The following is a 27,241-nucleotide window of genomic DNA, read 5'->3' on the forward strand; positions in this document are numbered from 1 at the left end:
CCATCACTGGTTGGTTGTAGTCGAGAAGCGAGCTGACGGGCGAGTCAGGCCACTTGCATCACAGAGGTAGCAGGCGGGCACCCAACCCGCCTGCCTTACAGAGCGGGGTGGCGGGTAGCCAACCCGCCCAACCACCAGGCCAAATATAGACACCACCATTGAACAACCCCATCCGACCAGCAAGGCGAGGTTTGTTGCCATCAAGGAGTTAGCCAGAGGTTTCTTTATAGGCTGGTGCAGGCATTTTGAATTACTCCTGAGGGCGTGGCCATCATCATTGGAAGGGCAACTCCCTTCCTCAGACACCTACAGAAGGCTAGAGGACCTTTGAAAAGACCCAGGAGCCAAGAAGAGGAGGTATTCAGAGACTTGGGACCAACTCAGAGCCACCAGGGAATATACCCCACCTGAAGGCCACCACCAATAGAAGGCCAGCTTTCTAGTGGAGCACCGCATTATCAAGTTAATCCAAGACTTCAGGCTACTGAAGGCTAAGAGGTGAGTTATTGGAAATCTACAGAGACAATATTAGTCAATAGAGGAAATCTGCAATATCCGAGAGTTTCACTACTAGAGGGGTAGATACCTGAACAATATGAGAAAACAAGGGAAAAAAATGTCCCAAACCTAGATGGTATAGCAATAATATCCAATGACAGCATGGCAGAAGAAATGTCAGAAAGGGAGTTCAGAATGTACATAATTGAAACAATCAGGGAAGCAAACGAGGAGATGAAAGAGCAAATGCAGGCATTGAAGGATGAGATGAAAGGGCAAATGCAGGCATTGAATGATCATACCAATCGACAGTTAAAAGAGCAAATACAGGAAGCAAAAGATCATTTCAATAAAGAATTAGAGATATTGAAAAAAAAAAAACAGAAATCCTTGAAATGAAGGAAACAATAAACCAAATTAAAAACTCCACAGAAAGCATAACCAATAGGATAGAACACCTGGAAGACAGAACCTCAGATACTGAAGACAAAATATTTAATCTTGAAAACAAAGTTGATCAAACAGAGAAGATGGCAAGAAATCATGAACAGAATCTACAAGAACTATGGGATATCATGAAAAGGCCAAATTTAAGAATTATCAGGATTGAGGAAGGCTTAGAGAAATAAACCAAAGGAATGAACAATCTATTCAATGAAATAATATCAGAATATTTCCCAAATCTGAAGAATGAAATGGAAAACCAAGTACAAGAGGCTTATAGGACTACAAATATACAAAATTACAACAGACCCACACCAAGGCACATTATTATGAAAATACCTAACATACAAAATAAAGACAGAATTTTAAAGACCGCTAGAGAAAAGAATCAAATTACATTCAGGGGGAAACCAATATGGATATCAACAGATTTTTCAATCCAGACCCTAAAAGCTAGAAGGGTCTGGAACAACATTTTTCAAGCCCTGAAAGAAAATGGATGCCAACCAAGAATCTTATACTTATACAACAAAACTTACCTTCAAATTTGACAATGAAATAAAATGCTTCCACGATAAACAAAAGCTAAAAGAATTTACAAAAAGAAAGCTGGCATTACAGAACATTCTCAGCAAAATATACCATGAGGAAGAGATGAAAAACAACACTGTAAATCAGCAAAGGGAGGAACTACCCTGAAGGAACAACCAAATGAAGGAGAAATCAAGTTGTGTCAAAAAAAAAAAAAAAAAAAAAAAAAAAAAAAAATGAGCCAAATGACTGGGAATACAAATCATATCTCAATAACAATCCTGAATGTTAATGGCCTGAACTCATCAATCAAAAGACATAGACTGGCAGATTGGATTAAAAAGAAAAATCCAACAATTTGCTGCCTGCAAGAGACTCATCTCATAGAAAGAGATTCCCACAGACTAAAGGTGAAAGGATGGGGAAAAACATACCATGCACATGGACACAGCAAAAAATCTGGAGTATCCATCCTCATATCAGATAATGTGGAATTCAAGCCAAAGTTAGTCAGAAGGGATAAAGAAGGACATTACATACTGCTTAAGGGAAGCATAAATCATCAAGACATAACAATCATAAATATCTATGCCCCAAACAGTGGCTCATCCATATATTTCCAACAAATCCTTCTCAATGCCAGAAATCAAATAGACCACAACACAATAATACTAGGTGATTTTAACACACCTCTCTCACCACTGGACAGATCCTCCAAACAAAAATTGAACAAAGAAACCATAGATCTCAATAACACAATAATTTAGACTTAACAGACATTTATAGAATATACCATCCAACAAAGAACGAATACACTTTCTTCTCAGCAGCACATGGATCTTTCTCTAAAATAGACCATATATTATGCCACAAAGCTACTGTTAGCAAATACAAGAAGATAGAGATAATACCTTGTATTCTATCAGATCATAATGGATTGAAAATAGAAATAAACAACAGAGTAAAAAACAGAAACTACTCCAACACCTGGAGATTAAATAATACGCTATTGTATAATGAATGGATAACAGAAGATATCAAGAAGGAAATTAAAAAATTCTTAGAGGTAAATGAGAACAAAGAAACAACTTATCAAAATCTCTGGGACACTATGAAAGCAGTTCTTAGAGGAAAATTTATTTCATGCAGCGCATTCAATAAAAGAAGAAAAAATCAACAAATAAACGACCTAACACTATGGCTCAAAGCCCTAGAAAAAGAAGAACCGAGCAACACCAAAAGTAGTAGAAGACAGGAAATAGTTAAAATCAGAGCTGAAATCAACAAAATCAAAACAAAAGAAACAATAGAAAAAATTGACAAAATAAATAGTTGGTTCTTTGAAAAAATAAACAAAATTGATAAACCCTTAGCCACACTAACAAAGAGAAGACGAGAGAAAACCCAAACTACTAAAATTTGGAATGAACAAGGAAATATCACAACAGACACGAATGAAATACAAAACATAATTAGAAGCTATTTTGAAAATCTATACTCCAACAAAATAGAAAGTCTCAAAGATATCAACAGGTTTCTAGAGACATATGAATTACCTACACTGAACGAGGAGGACATACACAATTTAAATAGATTAATTTCAAGTAATGAAATAGAAAACAAAAGCCTACCAACAAAGAAAACTCCCGGACCAGATGGGTTCTCAGCTGAGTTCTACAAAACCTTTAAAAAAGAGCTCATTTCAATACTTCTCAAAGTATTTCATGAAATAGAAGAGGCGGGAACCCTCCCAAACTCATTCTATGAAGCCAATATCACCCTGATACCTAAACCAGACAGAGACACATCAAGGAAAGAAAATTTCAGACCAATATCCTTAATGAACATTGATGCAAAAATTCTCAACAAAATCTTAGCAAATCGCATACAAAAATATATTAAGGAAATGAAGTTCATGAAAACCCTCTGCCTCTGGAAGTCTGGAAGTTGAAGACTGCCCCTGGGAGAATGGACTTTTTACATCTCACCTGCAAAACCAGCCCCAGTCACTTAGGCGGGAAGGAGAGAGAAGGCTTCGGAAAGAACTTGAGTACAAAAGATTTTCTTATAAAAACAAACGGGGGAATGTAATGTACAAAGCTGCTCTCCCCGCCTTTTCCGTAGACATTTCCCTGCCTCCCAACTACTGTCAGTCTGTGAACATCCTAGCTAGCTATTGGTTCATCAGTCAGCTTGCAAGTATCCTTCTCCGTTACTGGTCCCTTGTTAGCTCGGCAGAATTCAACCGCTTAAGGGTAGCTACCCCGCCATCTTTTCTCTTGTTTTTTCTCTCCTACTCACTTGCTTTCTGTCTCCTCCTCGCTTTTCACTCTCACAAGCACGTGCCCTTTCTCTTTCCCTTTCTTTCCCTCTCATTTTCTCTCTTACCCTGCAGGGAGACACTCTGCTTAATAAACTCCCTTATGTGAAAAAAAAAAAAAATTTAAAATAGTGCACCACAATCAAGCGGGTTTTATCCCAGGGATGGAATGTTGGTTCAACATCCGGAAATCAATAAATGTAATTCACCATATCAATAGACTTAAAGTCAAGAATCACATGATTATTGCAATAGATGCAGAAAAAGCATTTGATAAAATACAGCATCCCTTCATGCTCAAAACACTAGAAAAAATAGGGATAGTGGGAGCATTTCTTAACATTGTAAAGGCCATCTATGCTAAGCCCATGGCCAATATCATTCTAAATGGTGAAAAACTGAAAGCATTCCCCCTAAAAACTGGAACAAGGCAGGGATGCTTTCTTTCACCACTTCTATTCAACATTGTCCTCAAAAGTCTAGCCAGAGCAATTAGACCAAGGAAATTAAAAGGATACGAATTGGAAAAGAAGAACTCAAACTATCCTGGTTGGCTGATGACATGATTATATATTTAGAGGAACCAGAAAATTCCACCAGAAAACTTTTAGAACTCATAAGTGAATTCAGTAAAATAGCAGGATATAAGATTAATGCTCATAAATCCAATGCATTTTTATACATAAGTGATGAGTCTTCAGAAAGAGAAGTTAGGAAAACTAAGCCATTCACAATAGCCTCAAAAAAAAAATAAAATACTTGGGAATCAGTCTAACAAAAGAGGTGAAAGACCTCTACAATGAGAACTACAGAACACTAAAGAAAGAAATTAACGAAAACCTTAGAAGATGGAAAGATCTCCCATGTTCTTGGATAGGCAGAACTAAATTTGTCAAAATGGCCATACTACCAAAAGTGCTATACAGATTCAATGCAATTCCAATTAAAATCCCAAGGATGTAGCTTACAGAAATAGAGTAAGCAATCATGAAATTCATCTGGAAGAATAAGAAACCCAGAATAGCTAAAGCAATCCTTAGCAGGAAGAATGAAACAGGGGGTATCGCAATACCAAACCTTCAACTATACTACAAAGCAATAGTAACAAAAACGGCATGGTATTGGCACCAAAATAGACAGGTAGATCAATGGTACAGAATAGAGGACACAGGTACAAACCCATATAAATACAATTTTCTCATACTAGACAAAGGGGCCAAAAATATGCAATGGAGAAAAGATAGCCTCTTCAACAAATGGTGCTGGGAAAACTGGAAATCCATATGCAACAGAACGAAACTAAACCCCTATCTCTCACCCTGCACAAAAATGAACTCACAATGGATCAAGGACCTTGAAATCAGACCAGAGATTCTGCATCTTATAGAAGAAAAAGTAGGTCCAAATCTTCACCTTGTTGGCTTAGGATCAGACTTCCTTAACAGGACTCCCATAGCACAAGAAATAAAAGCAGGAATCAATAACTGGGACAGATTCTGTAACTGCTTCTATTGGACTGTATGAGAGGTAATCTATCTGCTTCTCCCTGGTTTGGATTAAACTGAATAAATAAAGTGAATTTTCTCTTATTTCAAAGGAATAAAAAAGAATTTATATCTATGCACATAAGATATATTGGTCTATAGTTTTCTATTCTTGTGATGTCTTTGCCTGGTTGCAGTGTGAGGGTTATTCCAGTCTCAGAATGAACTAGGAAGTATTCCCTCCTGTTTTGTTTTTTTGCGGGGAGGGGTAGGACAGAGGGAAATTGGGGTTAGAAGAGTTATTGAAGACTGTTTTAACAACCTTTAAAATGTAAAAATAAAAAAACATTCTGCAATCCCCACCATGACAGGTGCCAAGGAAGCTAAAAATGGAGGCATCCCCTTCCACAAATCTGTGTTGCCCAGGCTAACCAAATCTGCTTATTGTCTTCTGCTCCTTCTCTTTTAAAAACTTTGGTCACCTTAAGAGATTTTGAAGATGGGATTTTTGAAACTTTAAATTTATTCTATCTTCCTTCAAAGCTAGCTTTGAATAAAAACTTATTTTCCTACCAATTTGACTCTATATACTTCTGCAGCAGTGAAGCTAACTCTTCTTTCAGGTGGTACTGATGCCACCCAGTAACCCTCTCCCCATCTATTATTTATAGTTTATTTTTAATAACTCCTTGGTGAAGTAGGTAAAAACACTGTAGTATTCATTTTAAAGATGAATAAATAGGGGCTAGGAATATAGCTGCATGGTAGAGTTTCACCTAACAAAGTGAGGCCCTAGATTTGATCACTAGCACTGAAGGAAAAAAAAATAACCTTAAAGGTTGATAAATAGAAGTTAAACTCATTCAGTTATCCATTTGAAAAAATATTATAAGAAATTGCTCTTAAACTCAAATACATATTGCTTGTATAATCTCACCTGATTTTCCACTGTGGTGGTCTGTACCATCAGATTCACACGTTGAAACATATTTTAGTATTTGATGTCCACAGCTTATAGAATAAAACAGATAAATATACATATATGATAAATAAGGTGGAAAAGGTTTTTTACCCAAGTATAATTAGAAAATACGCTTAATTTTTAACCAAGATCTCAACTGCAATTCCTCATTCTCATATCCTCATATTCTTCTCTCTATATGAACTTAAAAGGCTTTAACCTAGAAATTCATCTGTGTGCCCTTGAAGGAAGTAATATATTTTGGAAGGTCACCATTGAAATCTGAGGTAAACCCATATTCCTATCAAAGTAGAAATGAGAGTTAACACCATATGAATTAGATACTATGAACAAGTACCAAAGCAGTATATATAAGAAGAATTTTCTGTTTACTAATATGGTATGATGGGTAGAATATCATACTTCATATCATTTAATTAGAAAATTAATAAAAGCACTGAAGTGAGAGAAAGTTCATTTAGAATAAAACTACTAGATAAATAGAGGTCACAGTCTTAACCAATATCCAGTTATGATACAGAATTTTAAAAACTGATAATACTTTATTAAAATAACCTACATTTTGAATCAAATAATAAACAATTAGGAAACTTACCTGTTACACAGATTGCTATCAGAATTTCGAAGGTGCTGATAAAAATCTGGTGTATTGGGTACATTGCCCAGAGATCTATGTAAAATAGCATTTGGCTTAGTAAGAAAATCAGCAGTATCAGGAAATTCTATGGGTGACCGATTAGCTAAATAACCAGCAGACCCTTGTCCATGGCTGGGAGAATTCAAGCTGGGTAAAGCACCTTAAAAAATGTAAAGAGAGGAGACAGATAAGTATAAATGTATGTGTATGGATTCATTGTACATATTTGTGTTCTTATAAGAGCATTTTCCATTTTTAAAGAAAGTATTTGCAACTTAAAGGTAAAATAAATTTCTACATTGGGCTCAAAGACATTCTAGAAATTTAAGCAATAGTTGCCATATTTGTCATTATCAGTGACTATTGAGTAAACAGTCTCTGGGAGAATAGTACACAGCAGCTAAATATTGAGAGTATGACTAAAACACACATTGTATGGCAAAAATCTTCCTAATTCATAATGGTCTTTATCTTTCATAATGTATAAAAGATAACAGATTCATTCTCCTTTGAAAGAATAATTTCTACTAATTTGTACTGATTTTTTCAATTCAATAATATCCAGTTTAATTAAGGAACTACAGTTCTTAGCATTTAAGCAAACTAAGGATATGATAAAATTATATACTAACACAATGGCAGATCCCTTTAAAATATATATACAAATATTTCTAACTCATTCACTCATTCAACAAATATTTGCCAGGTGGGTGGCACACACCTGAAATCCCAGCAACTTGTGGGGCTGAGGCAAAATGATTGCAAATTCGAGGCCAACCTCAGCAATTTAGAGAGACTCTGTCTCAAAATAAAAGATAAAAAAAGGTCTAGGGCTGTAACTCAGCGGGAAATGACCCCTGGGTTCAATACCCAGCACCAAAAAGTAAAAACAGAACAAATATTTGAGAGCCTAATATATGCTAAAAACATGCTGGGTTTCACAACAGAAAAAAAGAAATCAACCCTGCATCTCAATGAATCTACACAGTGGAGAATTATAAATAAGTGCTAAGTGCCAAAATGAGGGGAGAAAACAGAGGACTTCAGTACAAAATAGTTCATTCCTGTGGATTTTTCAGATCTTTGATAAGTGCCTTGAACTAAGGCAATGTACCTAGAATAAAGATAGGCAGATTTAAAACTTTAGTTGGAAATAAAGATCCAAGTAAAATGTGATTCAAAGAAGAAAGCAAATAACAATAAAAACCTACAATATTTTAAGGGTTAGAGGTAAACACTTCATAGATGTGTGTGATGGTATGAACTTGGTTAGGTTATGGTGCCTGTTTATTTGGTTAAACACAGTATTCTACATGTTGCTTTGAAGATATTTTTTTGATGTGATTAACATTTAAATCAGCAGACTTGAGTAAAGCAGATTAACTGCCATAATGTGAGTAGGCTCATTGAACTGGTTGAAGGCCTGACTAAGATCTCCCAAAGAGGAAGAACTTTGCCTCCTGACAGTCTGAAGACTCAAGAGTACATCATTAGCACCTATTGAAATTTCCAGTCTTCTAGTCTTCCCTGAGAATTTCAAACCTGTCAGCTCTCAAAATTGTGAGCCAATCCTTAAAAGAAACACATTCACTCTTTTGTGTATCTTCCATATATATATTGACATCTACATGAATAATACACACACACACATATATCTTTATCCTTTGCTAATCTGATAAGTAGAAGGGGATTGTGCTCTCACTTTTTAATTTTCTTGTCACTAATAACGTTAAGTACTTTTCATGTGTACACATCATTGTATAGTCTTTTCTGAAGTGTGTTTTCAACTCTTCTGCTCATTTTTCTAATGGGTTGTTGTGACAGCCTCTAAGGTAGATTTATTGATTCCTGCCCCTGATTTTGAATACAGGAAAGACCTATGACTTCCTCTTATGAACTGAAGGATGATGGGATATCACTGTCATGATTATGGTAGGTTACAGACTCCATCTTGCCAGCAGATTCACTTTATAGAGATCAGTCTCTGAAGTGAGTAATTCTACTTGCATTACTCTCTTGACTCGCTTGGTTCCATGAAGTAAGGTGTCACAGTGAGGAAGACCCTGTGATAAGGAACTGTGGGCAGGCTCTAGGAATGAAGATGGCCTCCAGCAAAAAGCAATCAAGAAGGTAAAGCTATTGAGAACCCACAACTAAAGGAAATTAATTCTGACCACTACCTGAGCCCGGAAGTTGATTCATTCCAGCTGAGATCAACTGGGTTTGGATCCACCATTAACATTAGCCTTACAACATACTATGCAGAGGGCTCAACTAAATTGTGTGAGAACTCAATTAAGCTGTGTGAGGACTCCTGATGTGCAAAATTTGCTACAATTTTGGTAATCTTATATGCAACAAAAAATTTCAACACTGACTTTATAGTTTAACTCTAGTTTTCTCCGATGTTATGTTTTTTTCAGTTCTTTTTATATGAACTTTTTAGTAAAGAGAATTCATTAATTTTTATAATCAAATTTATCCATCTAATCATATATGGTATTTTTGAGTCTGGTTAAGGAAATTTGCCTTACTTTAAGGTCATTAACTACAGCAGTACTTTGCATTTTTCATTAGATTTGTCTCTAGATAACTGATGACTTCTGATGCAGTGGTAAATGGTGTTTTTAAACTTCATTTTCTAATAGTAGAAAATGAAACATTTTTTATATATCCAGCAAGTCTGCAAAATTTATTACTTATATTACTTTATTTTTAGATTTGTCTAGATGTTCTACAAACAAAAAAAGATCACCCGAAAATAAAGAAAAGGATTCACATCTTCCCTTCCAATATTTATTTCTTTTATTTCTGGGTCTTATTTTAATTCATTGTCTAGAAACTCCAAGATAATGTTGGATACAAGTATTTATATTGGGTAACTTTATTGTGTTACAAAGTCAGAAGGAAAGTGTTTGATATTTCATCTTTAAGTATTAAGTTTACAATACATTTCTGATAGATAATATTTATCAGATAAAAAAGCGCTCCTTTTACAATTTTTACAATGCTTTCAATTTTGATGAACTCTAATTTATCAATATTTTTATTAATGGACTGTGTTTTGTGGTCATTTTTATAAACACTTTATTCAAAATCCAAAGTCACAGATATTTTCTCCTGTTTTCTTCTATGAGTTTTGTGGTTTTAATTTCCCTCCTATAGGATCTACTGAATTGAATATACTTAGGCTATATCATATTCTCTTGATTATTACAGGTTTGTGGTAAGTTTTGAAATTTTTAAGTTTGAGTCCTCTAATTTTTTTTTTTTCATTTTCATTAAAACCTTGCATTTTAGGATCAGATTTTCAGTTTCTACAAAGAAGTCCATCCAAATTTTGCTAAGGATTATGTTATATGAGAATTATATGCTACATATGGTGAAATGGTTATCACAATCAAATTAATTAATATATAATTCAGGAATTTGATTAATATACGTAGGTAAAATTTTCTCATTATTGATACTTCTTTGGTTTCACTGAGCTTTATGAATCTGTTGGTTGGTCAATTAGTTTTGAAAAATTATTCTGGGCTATTATCTCTCACCTTTTTTTTATATTTTATTTAGAGATAGGGTCTCACTCAGTTGCTTAGGACCTCAGTAAGTTGCTGAGGCTGGCTTTAAACTCATAATCCTCCTCCCTCAGCCTCTCAAAACACTGGGATTAAGTTAATAAAACAGTTCTGTATTTTATCTCTGATTTCCTAGTGCCTATCAGTGCCTCATTCATTGTAGATGTTCAAAATGTAATTATTGAATGAATTAGCAATTGGTCAACTATTAGCCACCTAAATTGCTTACTCATGTTAATTTACATAAAATGGTATTCAAAATTAGATATAATAAGGAAAGAAAAAATTTATATTACCATATATTTTGAGAACTCCCATATTTTAATTATAAAGACTGATTTCTAGAAGCCAGATTATGGCAAACACCTATAGTTCCAACTACTTGGAAGGCTACACAGGAGGATTCCTTGGGCATAGGAGTTCAAGACCAGACTGGGCCACATAGGAAGACCCTGTCTATAAAAAAAAATAATTTAAAACATTTTTTAAAAGAATAATTTCTTACCAGCTCTTCTCAGACCCACATGATGAGTCAGTGATACAGAAGATGACCTTTGTTTTGGAATTGTCAGGAGATTTGAACTAAAAGGACCATTTAGATAGCATCCGTGACTAAAAAGGAAAGATAACAGGTTAAGAATTATAAAATAATTTAATTTTTTTCTTTTCTTTTCTTGGTGGTCTTATACATTTAGATCTCAGACCTGTATCTAAGATCCAAAACAATAGTTAACATATTTTTTCCATTAAAGGACAAGATAATAAATACTTCTGACTCCAGGCCATAAGGTCTATACTCAACTTTGCCACAGTAGCACAAAAGCATCCACAAACACTAATAAATGAATTAGTATGGCCATGTTTCAAAATTTTTTTTTTACCAAAATAGGATAAGGTCCAGAAAATATAGTTTGATGATCCCTTGCCTAGCAGGTTATCATTATCACCTGAAAAGCTTCTTAACAAATAGATTGCTAGTCCCATCTCCAGGGTTTCTGATTCATTAGGTCTGGAATAGGGCTAAGAATTTCCTTTTCTAACAAGTTCTTAGATGATGTTGGCATTGCTGGTCCAGGACTTAACTGAGAATCAATGTCTAAAATAAAACTCTTCATCATTTTCTAATCCCCTCTCTCACAGATAATCACTACCTTTGTCTCAGTAATTCCCTAAAACTGAAATATTTACCATAGGCTTTAGAAGAGTTGTGAAGAAATTAATGCAAATAACTATCATAGTACACTACTAAATAAAATGAAGTTTATTAAAATTATTACAAAATAAATGAAGTAACAATATATACAGAAGTTTATGGCACAATGCCATGCACATTTAAAACACACCAATAAATGTTACCTTCCTTTCTTTAGATACTCACTAGCCTATTTTCATCTACTGGTTGATTCTTGATGTAGGCATTCTGCCAGAAGGGCAAGGACAACCCTCAATTCTCTCTCTAGTTTTATTAAACTTTTTTTTTTTTTTTTTTTTTTTTTTTTTAGCATAGGCTAAGTTCTCAACAAGCTTCTCCCCAACTCCTTGTACCTTTCCTGCAGTTCCTCATTCCCTTTACTCAAGATCAAGTGTTCTATGACCTCTGAGGCCTTTATTCATGCCTCTCTTATAACACTTTCCCATATTCATAATTTTACTGCTTATTCTCTTCCTTGCCAATTTATGAGTTCCTTCAGGAGTTATGGCTTTCTCATCTCTACATTTATGGTAGGTATAGCAGTGTCTGATAAGGTGTTCAACAGATCTGTGTGGGATAAATGAATGATAGTGTCTTTAGGTTCCTACTCTAAAGTTAATGGAGAATAATTTTATTTTCTGCTGTCACACCTGAAGTGAACAGACTCTTCACAAGATTAAGCATCATAATCCAATATGGGAATGCTGAACCCCCACAGGACATTTGTTAAAGCAACCACTTATCTTCAAAGATCCATTTTCATGCAATCCCAAACTCTTCACAGTAATCGAACAGGCCTCAGAGGAACAGTAATTGTTAACAAAAGTAAAAAGTGAAAAGTACCACAAAATAGGCCAAAAAGAAAGTATTATAGAAAACCAGAGGTGAAACATTACTTTTCCTTCAAGAACAAGGGAAGAAAATGTCAGAGTGATTTGTTCGTGTTTGGTTTTTGCAATGCTGAGGATGAACCCTGGGCCTTGTGCATGAAAAACAAATGCTCTAGCACTGAGCAACAGCCCCAGTCTTCAGGGTATTATTCTTAAGTGGTGATAACTTAACTCAATTAAAGATGTACAGAAATAAGTGTAAGAAGTACTATTTCAGTTAAATTCCTCTTATACTAAAAAGGGGCACAGACATAGACAAACAGAATATCAAACAGTTAAAAGTTTGACTAGAATTTCAGGTGAAATAGAGGACGATGATGTTAGAAAGAGGTTTGGTGTTGTAAAGAAATGGACTCCTTAATTAGTAAAATCACAAGCCCTCTAAGAAATGACCAAGAATAAACACTTAAGGAAGAGAATAGAGTGGTTGTTTAAATGGGATTAATTCTTCTTTCGTCCAATTATCTCTCTCAGGTTCTTTTTATCAATGTATGCATAGCCCCCTGGGTTATAGTACTTCACTCTTTTTTTCCAAGCAAAGCATGAAGTAAAGCAAAATTAAATTTACCCTAATATTTTATTTACTTCAATTTTCTTGAAATATACTTCAGCTTAATTTCTTTTTCTTTCTTTCTTTCTTTTTTTTCCCCCTGCACCAGGAATTGAACTGAGGGGCACTCAACCACTGGAGCCAGTCCTTTTTAATTTTTTTTTTTTTATTTTGAGAAGGGGTCTTGCTAAGTTGCTTAGGGCCTTGTTAAGTTGCTGAGGCTAGTTTTGAACTTGCAATCCTCCTGCCTTAACCTCCCAAGTTGCTGGGATTAAGGTATGTACCACCACACTGAACTATACTTAATTTTCAAATAGCATTTTTAAACTAAGGACAAAATTATTAAGAGTCTAAAATAAGTTATATGCCTATTATATTCACCTAGAAAACTTTCCAAATCATTTTTGCACTGTCAACTTTGAAAGTTTGTTCATTTGTATTGGTTTATTTATAATTTCTCCAAGTAAGGATGCAACTTTGTCATGAGGTAATAACAGGACTTCGAGTTCTAGACTAGGACTTTGGACATTATAGATACTGGTAACTTAATGACTAGAAAAACTATATAATTGATGTTTTCTTTAAGGAAGATTTCCAGTGGAAAAGTAGAAAGAAGTTGGATCAGGTGGAGAAGGGCACTGGATCTGAAAGATCAATTAACCAATAGCCCAAGTAAATAGTAAAGAAAATATGAAATAGTATAGACAAAGTGATAAGGGAGAAGAAGATAGAGAAGAAAAGCTATTTCAGAAATAGACCTGACAACTGTTATCTGTATCACAAAAGTAACAGGATACAAAGACAATACCAAGTTTTTTTAGGAATACTGGTTTTTGTAAGCAACCACTTACTAAAAGTGGGCAGCATCATGCCAGGAAGGACAGAATAGTTACAAAAGAAAAAGCAATTAAAAAGAAGAGAAAAATCTGGTTTCAGGCATAGGTTCAGGGAATGAGAGTTCAGCACTGGAATCAGAGTCAGGGTGGGGGCAGCTGTGATCAGAATCTGAAGCTGCATTCACATCAAGACTCAAAAACCTAGGAGATGAGCCAGACAGTGGCACATGCCCTAACCTAGGCATCACAGGTAGACTGAGGCAGGAGGATTTCAAGTTCAAAGCCAGCCTCCACAACTTAGCAAGGCCCTCAGTAACTTAGCAAGACCCTGTATCAAAATGAAAAAAAAAAAAAAAAGGGCTGAAGAAGTGGGCCAGGGGTTAAGCACCCCTGGGTTCAATTCACATACCCCTAACCAAAAGAAAACGGAAAAAGAAAAAAACCCTAGGAATGAGATCTTGGTTCTGGAGTATGCTAATAAAATCAAGATGATGCTAGAGTCACCAGATTAATAGATTTGAACTAAGGCTTTGTGGTTCCTGAACAAAGTATCAATATGTATTAAAGGTGAAAATATGCACTAATAAAGATGCCACATACTATATATTTAGATGATAGTAACATATGGCCCTTTATATTTGAATTAAATTAAGATGTAGTTAAGTTTAAAATTAAGTTGCTTATGCACACTGTGCATATTTCAAATAATCAATAGCCACATGGACCACCATGCTGGACGGTGAAGACATAAAATGTTTCCATCGGGCTGGGGAGATAGCTCAGCCGGTAGAGTGCTTGCCTTGCAAGCACAAGGCCCTGAGTTTGATCCCCAGTACCGCAAAAAAAATAAATAAATAAATAAAATGTTTCCATCATTGCACAAATTTCTATTGCACAGCACTGATCTAGACACTTGAATTTAAAAAGGAACAGTGATTGTAAATGCTTCATATAGTCCCATGGTCAAAGTACATTTCAAAATGTATTACCAAGAAGCTCTCACTTTTCTTTAAAGTAGATGTACATAAGCCTGGTCCAATACCACCAGTTACTTTATTCTTCACATTTCTAAATATTTCATGAGGCATATGATTTTGTTTTAATGACAGTTAGTGAATATATAGACTCTACCTACATTTACCTTATATGAACCCTTCTCAGGGTTAAAGATTAGTTTTCTCTGGACCAAGTTTTCTGGGTTTTTTTTGTTTATTTGTTTTTGTTTTTTTTTTAATACTGATCATCTCAGGCAGCAGGATAATAATGTCCTTACCTCAATGTATCAAAAGTTTCTTTAACTACAAATCCATTGTCCATTTGCCTGCCTCTCACCTGTCCATCGCCTGCCTTACACCTATCCATCACCCAACGCACGAGATTCACCTCCCGATCGTCCAACAACAGTCAGCAAACTGATCGCAGACCGTCAGTGGAGCACCAGCTGCCTGCTGTTGCCTGGAAGTTCACTGTTACAGTGCCTGCAGGTTTGATTACACATGGCTGCCGTAGGACCCGTGGCCAGACTGACTGAGCCCCGTATCCAGGATCCCTCAGCCTGACTGATCACTCCCTGCCTCTCGGGCCCTCACATTGACTGACTGCTCCCTGCCACCAGGACCCCCAGACCAACTGACTGTGCCCGATCACTATGACCCCAGACTGACTGCAACCGGCCTCCAGGATCCCCAACCTCACCAAACACACCCGACCTCCAGGACCCCTGCCTGACCAACTGCATCCCTCCTCCAGGACCTCCTGCTGACCATGGCCACACCCTGAGCTGCAGCTCCCCATTTGCCAACTCATTTCGAAGCCAGAGCGGCCATCTTGGATAATCCTGGAAGCTATAGCTCCGATCTTTAGGTGGGGCAAAACCCATCCTGAGATGCCTGCTGGAGGCTTGAAGCTCATTGTCAGGTACCTCTCATGCATCAAGCTACTGAAGACTGGGAGGTTTCATTACTATATGACTGTTATACAGTAGATTTTCTTTTTTCTCCTTATTGGAAAAATTTAAGTTTTTATTTCTTTACTTTCCTTGCTCTCTTTTCCTTTTGTTTAACTGTTCCCTCAGAGTCTTTTTCTTCCTTTTTTGCATGCTAACATCCAATTTCTTTTGATTACACTCTCACCTTTTCTATTATCTAGAACTTCTGTATATTCTTTTCTTATCCCATTAACAGCCACATTCTATATCCCTCTGCATCCTCTTTGTCCTCCATTTGAAACTGCAGACCTTATTGCAAATCAATTGTTACTGTCCTCATAGGGGCTATTTGGTCTAGGATTGCACAGTGTCTGAATTGGGCACTGCTAATATTGATCTCCCCTTAAAGAAAGGGTTTTGGAAACCTATAGGGCCACTATAAGCCTATAGGGGGAAATCTGCAATACCCCAGATCTGCACTGCTAGAGGGGAAGATACATGAACAACATGAAAAAACAAGGGAAGAAAATGATCCAAATGCATTGCTGTTACAACAGTACAAGAGATTTTTATTTCTACCTTTCTTTTTACTCAACAATATTCTCAAGATAATGCTTCCTATGGCTAAAAAAAAAAAAAAAAATTCTGTTGTGTTTTCAGTTCACTCCTTCATTATCCTACTTCTATTTAATAAAAAAAAAAAGATTCTCATGTTTAGGCTCTAGGCAAAATCTATATACCATGCTCATTTTCCTGTACTATACTCTTCATATTTCAAACCACTCATTTTGTTTAATTTTTCTTTTATAAAAAAGGAGTTCACATACTTGACTGTATTATAAAAGATTCAAATTAATAACCACAAAAGAATCTGGAAAATTATAATTCTCTAATAATACTTCACATATAAATCTTAAATAAATTTTAACAGAAAAAATGTTATGCTACAATCCTGCCATCTGCTATTTCAAACATGAAACTATACAGCTCAAAGTATTGAACACATGACCTGAATTAACATAGTAGTATAACATAGCATTTATATAAATTTTAATTTTATTAGCATAGATAACTGACTAAAGAGAAGTTTAAGCCCACACAAGAGATCAGTATCTTTCCTGGCTTTCAAAAAAGTATTGAATCTGTTATTATCAGAGTAAATGATATTTACATTCAGAAGATTTTAGCTCCTGCAATTTTCCTAGCCTCATTTAGTTAATAGTCACTGAAACCTTTACTTTGTAGGATTAGCACTGTTTTATCATAAGTAAATTCTCAACAGACTATAGAACATATTAATGGTCACAGCCACCAATAGGAACAGTGTACAAAGAGTCTTGCTACGTTAACCTAGAAACTGATGAGCCCTGGGAACATGATCTTCCTTTTATAAGTCAGTACCCCTGCTGATTTAATCACATACTGTACACTGGATTGGTGACTGCCCCTCTAATGGCCACCTCCACCCATTTAAAAGATGTCTCAGTACCCTGTCCTAAATCGATTCTAGTTTCCCTAAAACATACCACTGACCCACAATCTTAAGGCTCCAGTATGCTTTGTACCTGGCCTACCTAAGTTTTGAGAGAGGGCTTGTCAGTTTCTTTGTAAGACTCAGTTTCTTGATTATACCTATGATTATTACTTCTGCTATCCTATACCTAAAATGCTTCAACCATTCCTTTACACTTTTAAAACTATTTCAAATTTATTTGCAGAAACAAAGTAGATGCTTTAAGTTTCTTTGAAAGACTGAGAATTTTACCTTGAAATGCCAAATTCTTGGTGAGGTCTTTTTTCCATTACTGCGATCCCACCTTGAAGGAATGCCTCAATAGGTAGCAATCCTGAAGTTCCGAGCTCCTTCTCAGTTGTGTAGTTGGTAAGCTATTCCTACTACTTAGGCCCTGTTAAATAATTAGTAATTGTTAAACTTTGTTATCCCTTTTACATGCTGAATTTGGAAAAACAATAATGGCATGTGATTAATATCAACACAAAGTATATTTTTAACATGTACGGGAGAAACTGAAAATTTCATTTGGAAAATCTAACCAAATTTTACATTCTACTGTTGGTCTATTTTTCTTCTTCCCACTAAAAATCAATTCCTGAACTCTTTACAATTTAAACTAGATTTTTCCATTTGCATATTTCACTCCCAATTCAAAGAGAAAAACACAGAAATTGGAAATCTGGAAATTTTAGAGTGGATATAAAAGATTGACCCTGAAAAATCAGTTTCAGAGGGCAAGTTTAGAATTAGAGATGTTCAACCCTAAAGCCCAAAATTTATATATTTTCAGTACAACAAGGTATTGACACATCTATTTAATTATGTTTAAAATGCTTCCAAAATATACCAATAAACTTTTCTACATGGAAAACAGTAACAAACATAATCTGCTATACGATTTTTTTAACTTTAAATGTTTGCACTCTTTTTTTTAGTTACAGATGCACAGAATACCTTTATTTTTATTTATTTATTTTTTTTTATTTTAATTTTTTTTATTTTATTGTAAACAAATGGGATACATGTTGCCTCTCTGTTTGTACATGGCGCAAAGGCATACCATTTGTGTAATCATAAATCCACATACAGTAATGTTGTTTGATTCATTCTGTTATTTTTTTTCCCCTTCCCCCCACCCCTCCCACCCCTCTTTACCCTCTGCCCCCCTCCCTAACCCTAACTCTAACCCTAACACTAACCCTTCCCTCCCCCCCCATTATGTGTCATCCTCCACTTATTAGCAATATCATTCGTCCCTTGTCTTTTTGAGATTGGCTTATCTCACTTAGCATGATATTCTCCAATTTCATCCATTTGCCTGCAAATGCCATAATTTTGTCATTCTTTATGGCTGAGTAATATTCCATTGTGTATATATACCACAGTTTCTTTATCCACTCGTCAATTGAAGGGCATCTAGGTTGGTTCCATAGTCTGGCTATTGTGAATTGAGCAGCTATGAACATTGATGTGGCTGTATCTCTGTAGTATGCTGATTTTAGATCCTTTGGGTATAGGCCAAGGAGTGGGATAGCTGGGTCAAATGGAGGGTCCATTCCAAGTTTTCTAAGGAATCTCCACACTGCTTTCCAGAGTGGCTGCACTAATTTGCAGCCCCACCAGCAATGTATGAGTGTACCTTTCTCCCCACATCCTCGCCAACACCTGTTGCTTGTATTTTTGATAATCGCCATTCTAATTGGGGTGAGATGGAATCTTAGGGTGGTTTTGATTTGCATTTCTCTTATTACTAGAGATGTTGAACATTTTTTCATATGTTTATTGATTGCTTGTACATCTTCTGTGAAGTGTCTGTTCATTTCCTTAGCCCATTTGTCGACTGGATTATTTGTATTCTTGGTGTAGAGTTTTTTGAGTTCTTTATAGATTCTGGATATTAGTGCTCTATCTGAAGTATGATTGGCAAAGATATTCTCCCACTCTGTAGGGTCTTTCTTCACATGACTGATAGTTTCCTTTGCTGAGAGAAAGCTTTTTAGTTTGAATCTATCCCAGTTATTGATTCTTGCTTTTATTTCTTGTGCTATGGGAGTCCTGTTGAGGAAGTCTGGTCCTAGGCCGACATGTTGAAGATCGGGACCTACTTTTTCTTCTATAATCTGCAGAGTCTCTGGTCTGATTCCAAGGTCCTTAATCCATTTTGAGTGAGTTTGTGCAGGGTGAGAGATATGGTTTAGTTTCATTCTGTTGCATATGGATTTCCAATTCTCCCAGCACCATTTGTTTGAAGAGGCTATCTTTTCTCCATTGCATATTTTTGCCCCTTTGTCTAGTATTAGAAAGTTGTATTTATTTGGGTTTGTGTCCGTGTCCTCTATTCTGTACCATTGATCTACCTGTCTATTTTGGTACCAGTACCATGCCGTCTTTGTTACTATTGCTTTGTAATAAAGTTGAAGTTCGGGTATTGCGATACCCCCTGCTTCATTTTTCCTGCGAAGGATTGCTTTAGCTATTCTGGGTTTCTTATTCTTCCAGATGAATTTCATGATTGCTTGCTCTATTTCTGTAAGGTACGTCATTGGGATTTTAATTGGGATTGCATTGAATCTGTATAGCACTTTTGGTAGTATGGCCATTTTGACAATATTAATTCAGCCTATCCAAGAACATGGGAGATCTTTCCATCTTCTAAGGTTTTCTTCGATTTCTTTCTTTAGTGTTCTGTAGTTCTCATTGTAGAGGTCTTTTACCTCTTTTGTGAGATTGATTCCCAAGGATTTTATTTTTTTCGATGCTATGGTGAATGGGGTGGTTTTCATAATTTCTCTTTCTGAGGATTCCTCACTTATGTATAAAAATGCATTGGATTTATGAGCATTGATCTTGTAACCTGCCACTTTACTGAATTCACTTATGAGTTCTAACAGTTTTCTGGTGGAATTTCCTGGTTCCTCTAAGTATATAATCATATCATCCGCAAATAGGGATAGTTTGAGTTCTTCTTTTCCTATTCGTATTCCTTTAATTTCCTTGGTCTGTCTAATTGCTCTGGCTAGAGTCTCAAGAACGATATTGAATAGAGTGGTGAAGAGGGCATCCCTGTCTTGTTCCAGTTTTTAGGGGGGAATGCTTTCAGTTTTTCACCCGTTTAGAATGATATTAGCCATGGGCTTAGCATAGATGGCCTTTACAATGTTAAGGAATGTTCCCACTATCCCTATTTTTTCTACTGTTTTGAGCATGAAGGGGTGTTGTATTTTATCAAATGCTTTTTCTGCATCTATTGAAATAATCATGTGGTTCTTGACTTTAAGTCTATTGATATGGTGAATTACATTTATTGATTTCCGGATGTTGAACCAACCTTGCATCCTGGGATAAAACCCACTTGATCGTGGTGCACTATCTTTTTAATATATTTTTGTATGCGATTTGCTAAAATTTTATTGAGAATTTTTGCGTCAATGTTCATTAATGATATCGGTCTGAATTTTCTTTCCTCGATTTATCTCTGTCTGGCTTGGGTATCAGGGTAATATTGGTTTCATAGAATGAGTTTGGGAGGGTACCCTCCTCTTCTATTTCATGAATACTTTGAGAAGTATTGGAATGAGCTCTTCCTTTAAAGATTTGTAGAACTTGGCTGAGAACCCATCTGGTCCTGGACTTTTCTTTTGTTGGTAGGCTTTTGATGACCTCTTCTACTTCATTACTTGAATTGATCTATTTAAATTTTGTATGTCCCTCCTCGTTCAATTTAGGCAATTCATATGTCTCTAGAAACCTGTTGATGTCTTCGAAATTTTCTATTTGGTTAGAATATAGATTTTCAAAATAGCTTCTAATTATGTTTTGTATTCATCGTGTCTGTTGTGATATTTCCTTGTTCATTCCGAATTTTGGTGATTTGGGTTTTCTCTCGTCTTCTCTTTGTTAGAGTGGCTAAGGGTTTATCAATTTGTTTATTTTTTCAAAGAACCAACTATTTATTTTGTCAATTTTTTGTATAGTTTCTTTTGTTTCAATTTCGTTGATTTCAGCTCTGAGTTTAACTATTTCCTGTCTTCTACTACTTTTGGTGTTGGTCTGTTCTTCTTTTTCTAGGGCTTTGAGCTGAAGTGTTAGGGTTGTTTATTTGTTGATTTTTACTTCTTTTATTGAATGCGCTCCATGAAATAAATTTTCCTCTAAGTACTGCTTTCATAGTGTCCCAAAGATTTTGATATGATGTTTCTTTGTTCTCATTTACCTCTAGGAATTTTTTAATTTCCTTCCTAATATCTTCTGTTATCCATTCATCATGTAATAGCATATTGTTTAATCTCCAGGTGTTAGAGTAGCTTCTGTTTTTTACTCTTTCATTTATTTCTAACTTCAAACCATTATGATCTGATAGAATACAAGGTAGTGTCTCTATCTTCTTGTATTTGCTTACATTAGCTTTGTGGCATAATATATGGTCTATTTTAGAGAAGGATCCATGTGCTGCTGAGAAGAAAGTGTATTCACTCTTGGTTGGATGGTATATTCTATAAATGTCCGTTAAGTCTAAATTATTGATTGTGTTATTGAGATCTATGGTTTCTTTGTTCAATTTTTGTTTGGAAGATCTGTCCAGTGGTGAGAGAGGCGTGTTAAAATCACCTAGTATTATTGTGTTATGGTCTATTTGGTTTCTGAAATTGAGAAGGATTTGTTTGACACACATGGATGAGCCACTGTTTGGGGCATAGATGTTTATGATTGTTATGTCTTGCTGATTTATGGTTCCCTTAAGCAGTATGTAATGTCCTTCTTTATCCCTTTTGACTAGTTTTGACTTGAAGTCCACCTTATCTGAAATGAGGATGGATACCCCAGCTTTTTTGCTGAGTTCATGTGCATGATATGTTTTCCCCCATCCTTTCACCTTTAGTCTATGTGTATCTCTTTCTACGAGGTGAGTCTCTTGCAGGCAACATATTGTTGGATCTTTCTTTTTGATCCAATCTGCCAGTCTATGTCTTTTGATTGATGAGTTCAGGCCATTAATATTCAGGGTTATTATTGAGATATGATTAGTATTCCCGGTCATTTGGTTCATTTTATTTATTTATTTATTTATTTATTTATTTATTCATTCATTTATTTATTTATTTATTTATTTTGAGACGACTTGGTTCTTCCTTTATTTGACAATTCCGTTAGGATGGTTCCTCCCATTGCTGATTTGTTTCTTTGTTTTTCATCTCTACCTCATGGAATATTTTGCTGAGAATGTTCTGTAATGCTGGCTTTCTTTTTGTAAATTCTTTTAGCTTTTGTTTATCATGGAAGGATTTTATTTCATCATCAAATTTGAAGGTAAGTTTTGCTGGGTATAAGATTCTTGGTTGGCATCCATTTTCTTTCAGGGCTTGAAGAATGTTGTTCCAGGCCCTTCTAGCTTTTAGGGTCTGGATTGAAAAATCTGCTGATATCCGTATTGGTTTCCCCCTGAATGTAATTTGACTCCTCTCTTTGCGGCCTTTAAAATTCTGTCTTTATTTTGTATGTTGGGCATTTTCATTATAATGTGCCTTGGTGTGGGTCTTTTGTAATTTTGTATATTTGGAGTCCTATAAGCCTCTTGTACTTGATCTTCCATTTCATTCTTCAGATTTGGGAAATTTTCTGATAGTATTTCATTGAATAGATTGTTCATTCCTTTGGTCTGTTTCTCTAAGCCTTCCTCAATTCCAATAATTCTCAAATTTGGCCTCTTCATGATATCCCATAGTTCTTGGAGATTCTGTTCATGATTTCTTACCATCTTCTCTGTTTGTTCAACTTTGTTTTCAAGGTTAAATATTTTATCTTCAATGTCTGATGTTCTGTCTTCCAGGTGTTCTGTTCTATTGGTTATGCTTTCTATGGAGTTCTTAATTTGGTTTATTGTTTCCTTCATTTCAAGGATTTCTGTTTGGTTTTTTTTCAATGTCTCTAACTCTTATTGAAGTGATCTTTTGCTTCCTGTATTTGCTCTTTTAAACTGTCGATTGGTGCGATCATTCAGTGCCTGCATTTGCTCTTGCATCTTGTCATTTGCTTCCCTGAGCATTTAATTATGTACATTCTGAACTCCCTTCTTCTGTCATTTCCTTCTGCCATGCTGTCGTTGGGTTTCATTGATGTAACATCTAGATTTGTTTGCAGCATTTTCTTTCCTTGTTTTCTCATATTGTTCAGGTATCAGTTGACCGCTGTGATATTGCAGATTTCCTCTATTGTCTTATAATATCCCTGAAGATTTCTATTATATCCCCTCTTAGTCTTCAGTAGCCTGAAATCTTGGAGGAAGTTGATAATGCAGTGCTCCACAAGGGAGCTGACTCCCTAGGGGTGGTGGCCTTCTGGTGGGGTATATTCCCTGCTAGTGGGCAGAGGTACCTTCACTTGCTGATGAATGGTCATCCAGAAGGGAAGTAGGTTATGGGCTGATGCAAGACCAGTTTGGGCCTGTGTCTCTGATTTTACGGTCCTTTTGGGAGAACCTCACCCAACAGGGAGGAGTCACCCGGTGGGGAGGTCTCGCTGGTCGGTTTTCCTCCCAGAGGTTCCATTCAATTCACAACTACCGCCTGGGCTGGGCAGCCTTCTTCTGCAATGTTCCCAGGGACCCGGACCTACCTCCTGGTCCTGGAAGCCTCACCCTTCGCAAACGAATCTCCTTCGGCTGCCTCTCCTCAGAGAAGCTGCCTGCAGTCCTGGAGCCTTCGCTCTGCCCCTCAGTTTGTCTGTGGGGCCCTTCCACCAAGAAGCCGTCTAGGACCCTGCTCTGCACTTTTCGCCTGGCTATGCGGCCCCTCCTCTGAGCAGCCACCTGGAGCCCCTTACAATCGCTCCGAGTCCCAGTGACCCGCCACACGCCTTTTCCTCCGGCAGCCACCTGTTGTTCCCTGCGGTCGCTCTAAGACCATGTGACCCACCACGCACCACTTTCTCCACCAGGCAGTCACCCAGAGATCTGGTGCGTCACGAGTCCCAAGAACTCACTGTGCACCTTCTTGTCCCGACTGCCTCCCGTAGCCCTGGTGCAGTCACTTCGAGCCCAAGCACCCCGCCGCGCTCCTCCTCCTTCTCCAGACAACCCCCCCTATGTTCAGGAGCGGATGCTCTGGGACCAAACCACTCACCACGCTGTTCCACCGGATAGCCGCGCAGAGCCCTGGCGCAGCTGCTCCAATTCCAAGCGACGTGCCGAGCCCGTATTTCTCCTTCTCCTCTGGGCAGCCCCCTGTGTTCAGGGGTGGTCACGTTCAGTCCAAACAGCTCACCAAGCACCTTCTCCTTTGGGCAGCCTCCCAGAGCGCGGGTGGGTTGCGCCGAGTCCAAGCGCTGTGGTGAACAGCCACCTCTCCAATGCTCCCAGCTGTGTGCGATCACTGCTCCGGCGGGGGGAGGGGCGCCTCACCGGCAGTTCTACTTTGCAAAGGTCCCTGCTTTCGGGGCTACCGCCCTGTCCGGGGGCTACCGCCCCGTCCGGGATGCCTGCCCAGTGGGAAACACTCCCCCGGCTGCTTTGAGTTGGTCCCAAGTCTCTCAATATCTCCTTTTCTTGAGTCCTGAGTCCACGCTGCTCCTCCAGATAACCGCCCGGAGCCCTGGCGCAGCTGATCCAATTCCAAGCGACATGCCGAGCCCGTATTTCTCCTTCTCCTCTGGGCAGCCCCCTCTTCAATGCTCCCAGCTGTCTGCGATCACTGTTCCGGCGGGGGGAGGGGCGCCTCGCCGGCCGTTCTACTTTGCAAAGATCCCTGCTTTTGGGGCTACCGCCCCGTCCCCGTCCGGGACGCCTGCCCAGTGGGGGACTCTCGCCCGGCTGTTTTGAGTTGGTCCCAAGGCTCTCTATATCTCCTCTTCTTGAGTCCTGAGTCCTGGAGCAACACGAAATGCAACCACCCTCTAGTCCGCCATCTTGAATCCCCCCCTATTTATTTATTTTTATGTGGTGGTAAGGATCGAACTCAGTGCCGCACAATGCTAGGCAAGTGCTCTGCCACTGAGCTACAATCCCAGTCATATAATATGATTTTTATGAGTAAGGTTTTAAAGAATTACTATTTTTTAAAACTACTATCAGGAACAACAAATTTCAATAGAAAATGCAAAGGAAGAGCAACATATAAGGTAAAGGTTAACTCAAGAATATATTAATGAATTATTTTATTGATTGACTGCTATCCCTTTTAGATGTTGTGCTTAACCTTCTTCTTATAAGGTAGAATGCAAAAAAAAACACGTAATTAACTTCCACTGTTAAGTGGGTTCTGACTAATGAAGGTACAACTATATAAACTTTAAAAATAAAAGAATCAGCCAGGAGCAGTGATGCATGCCTGCAATCCTAGTAGCTTGGTGACTGAGGTGGGAGGATCAAAAGTTCAAAGCCAGCCTTTGCAAGGCCCTAAGCAACTCAGCAAGATCCTGTCTCAGTGGTTAAGCACCCCTCGGTTCAATCTCTGGTACCTAAATAAACAAATAAAAGAATCACATAACTACCCATGAATCAGATTGATAATTTTCAAATCTTTTTTGCTCTAATTCTGCTCATGAAACTTTTCTACATTTCTAAACCATAATGCTGAGATCTGGAAATTATATGATCAAAATCACTCCAAAAACTGTGTTTACCTTATTCTAAGTTCCAATCCACTATCAGAATTGACAAAATTAACTAATTTTAATTTCATCTTCTCTTAGTTTTCTTATCTGTAGGGTAAATTAGCTGAACTAAGATATTCCCTAAATGTTTCTATTTTAAGGCTTTATGGTTTTAAATATTGGTGAAGATACCAAAAATAATCAAATAAAACAAGCAAAGCACTGTGAACAAGCATGACATATACCTATTTAGAACAATAGTATTTCCTAAAGGAAATCCTATTTTGTAATATTGATAAAGAGAAATTAATTCCATATTTAATGTTTGAAAAATCAATGCCTCTTGGGGTATAGCATTCTCCAGGGTAAGGGGTGTGGGAGAAACAGGGTTCATGAAAATCATTTTAAAATAACACTATGTAATTCATAAAATGAATACAGGGATGATCGTTTATGGTTCGGGGTTCAATAAGAACAATTTCTGGATTCTAAAGAATATAACAGATTAATACTAGTTTGTCATACATGCCTAGAACTAAATTTGCTTGTCAGTCTCACTTCTTAACAACAATAGCAATAATAATATATAGTTGTTAACATACAAGTTCTAACTCCTAATTATAGCAATATTATTTAAAATAAAAACTAAATATTCATCTAGAATTATTTGAGTTTACTCATAAATTCCAAGCAGGTCAATAAAAGGTAAAAGAGTTGATCCTCCAAAAGGAAATTTTATGTTATATAACTTTAAAAGAAGCAGATTTAATCTGAAAATATCATTAAATGTGATCAATAGGGTTAAAACTGTATTTTAACCTTGTGAAGTTTTCGATCTCCTTTCTCAGCTGGATCCTCTATTTCAGAGCAGGGGTAAAATCCAGGAAATGGTGTGAGAGGATTAATCTTTGGTCTACAGGACCCAGAGAATGCACCCATCAAGCTACTGATACTTCGTAGGGAAGAAATGACTTGTGGGGGAAGGCTTGGGTCATTCAGAAGATCTGACACCATATTTCGAGCCTCATTTAGCACTGAAAGATCAACTCCATTTCCGCCTCCAGAATTCTAGAAAAGAAAAGAGTAAAATTATGTACTTGCTACACAGAAAACTTAACATTTAAGAAAAACTAATTCTACTCTAAATAAAGTCTATCTCATAATGCATAAGGAATTTAATCCTATTAAATATACACTTTCATTCATTTGTATATGACATAAATGATTTATAATAAATGGTATGATTCTAATTTAAATTTAATATATGCTA

General features: G+C 36.7%; 2 protein-coding genes across 4 annotated transcripts in view; one reads left to right on the top strand and one right to left on the bottom strand.

The window, feature by feature from the left end:
- CYP2R1 (cytochrome P450 family 2 subfamily R member 1) overlaps positions 1–10,450 on the top strand; it is an 84,935-nt gene extending 74,485 nt beyond the window's left edge. For 2 of the 3 annotated variants that reach the window (XM_079104243.1, XM_079104244.1), the window contains one exon: positions 8,767–10,450. Coding sequence is in view for 2 of the 3 variants with exons in the window: in XM_079104244.1 (XP_078960370.1) it covers positions 8,767–8,779 (13 nt within the window). In the remaining variant the exon portion in view is untranslated. The remainder of the gene's footprint in view (positions 1–8,766) is intronic. The other variant, XM_079104245.1, reaches the window with a different exon arrangement.
- PDE3B (phosphodiesterase 3B) overlaps positions 1–27,241 on the bottom strand; it is a 190,712-nt gene that overhangs the window by 47,901 nt on the left and 115,570 nt on the right. Inside the window, 8 exon segments of the mRNA XM_079104237.1 lie at positions 6,215–6,288; positions 6,855–7,056; positions 10,980–11,086; positions 17,635–17,666; positions 17,668–17,694; positions 17,697–17,728; positions 17,731–17,776; positions 26,791–27,039. Of these exon segments, the coding sequence (XP_078960363.1) occupies positions 6,215–6,288; positions 6,855–7,056; positions 10,980–11,086; positions 17,635–17,666; positions 17,668–17,694; positions 17,697–17,728; positions 17,731–17,776; positions 26,791–27,039 (769 nt within the window).

This window comes from Sciurus vulgaris (assembly GCF_902686455.1).
Source record: "Sciurus vulgaris genome assembly, chromosome: 11".
Taxonomy (NCBI): Eukaryota; Metazoa; Chordata; class Mammalia; order Rodentia; family Sciuridae; genus Sciurus; species Sciurus vulgaris.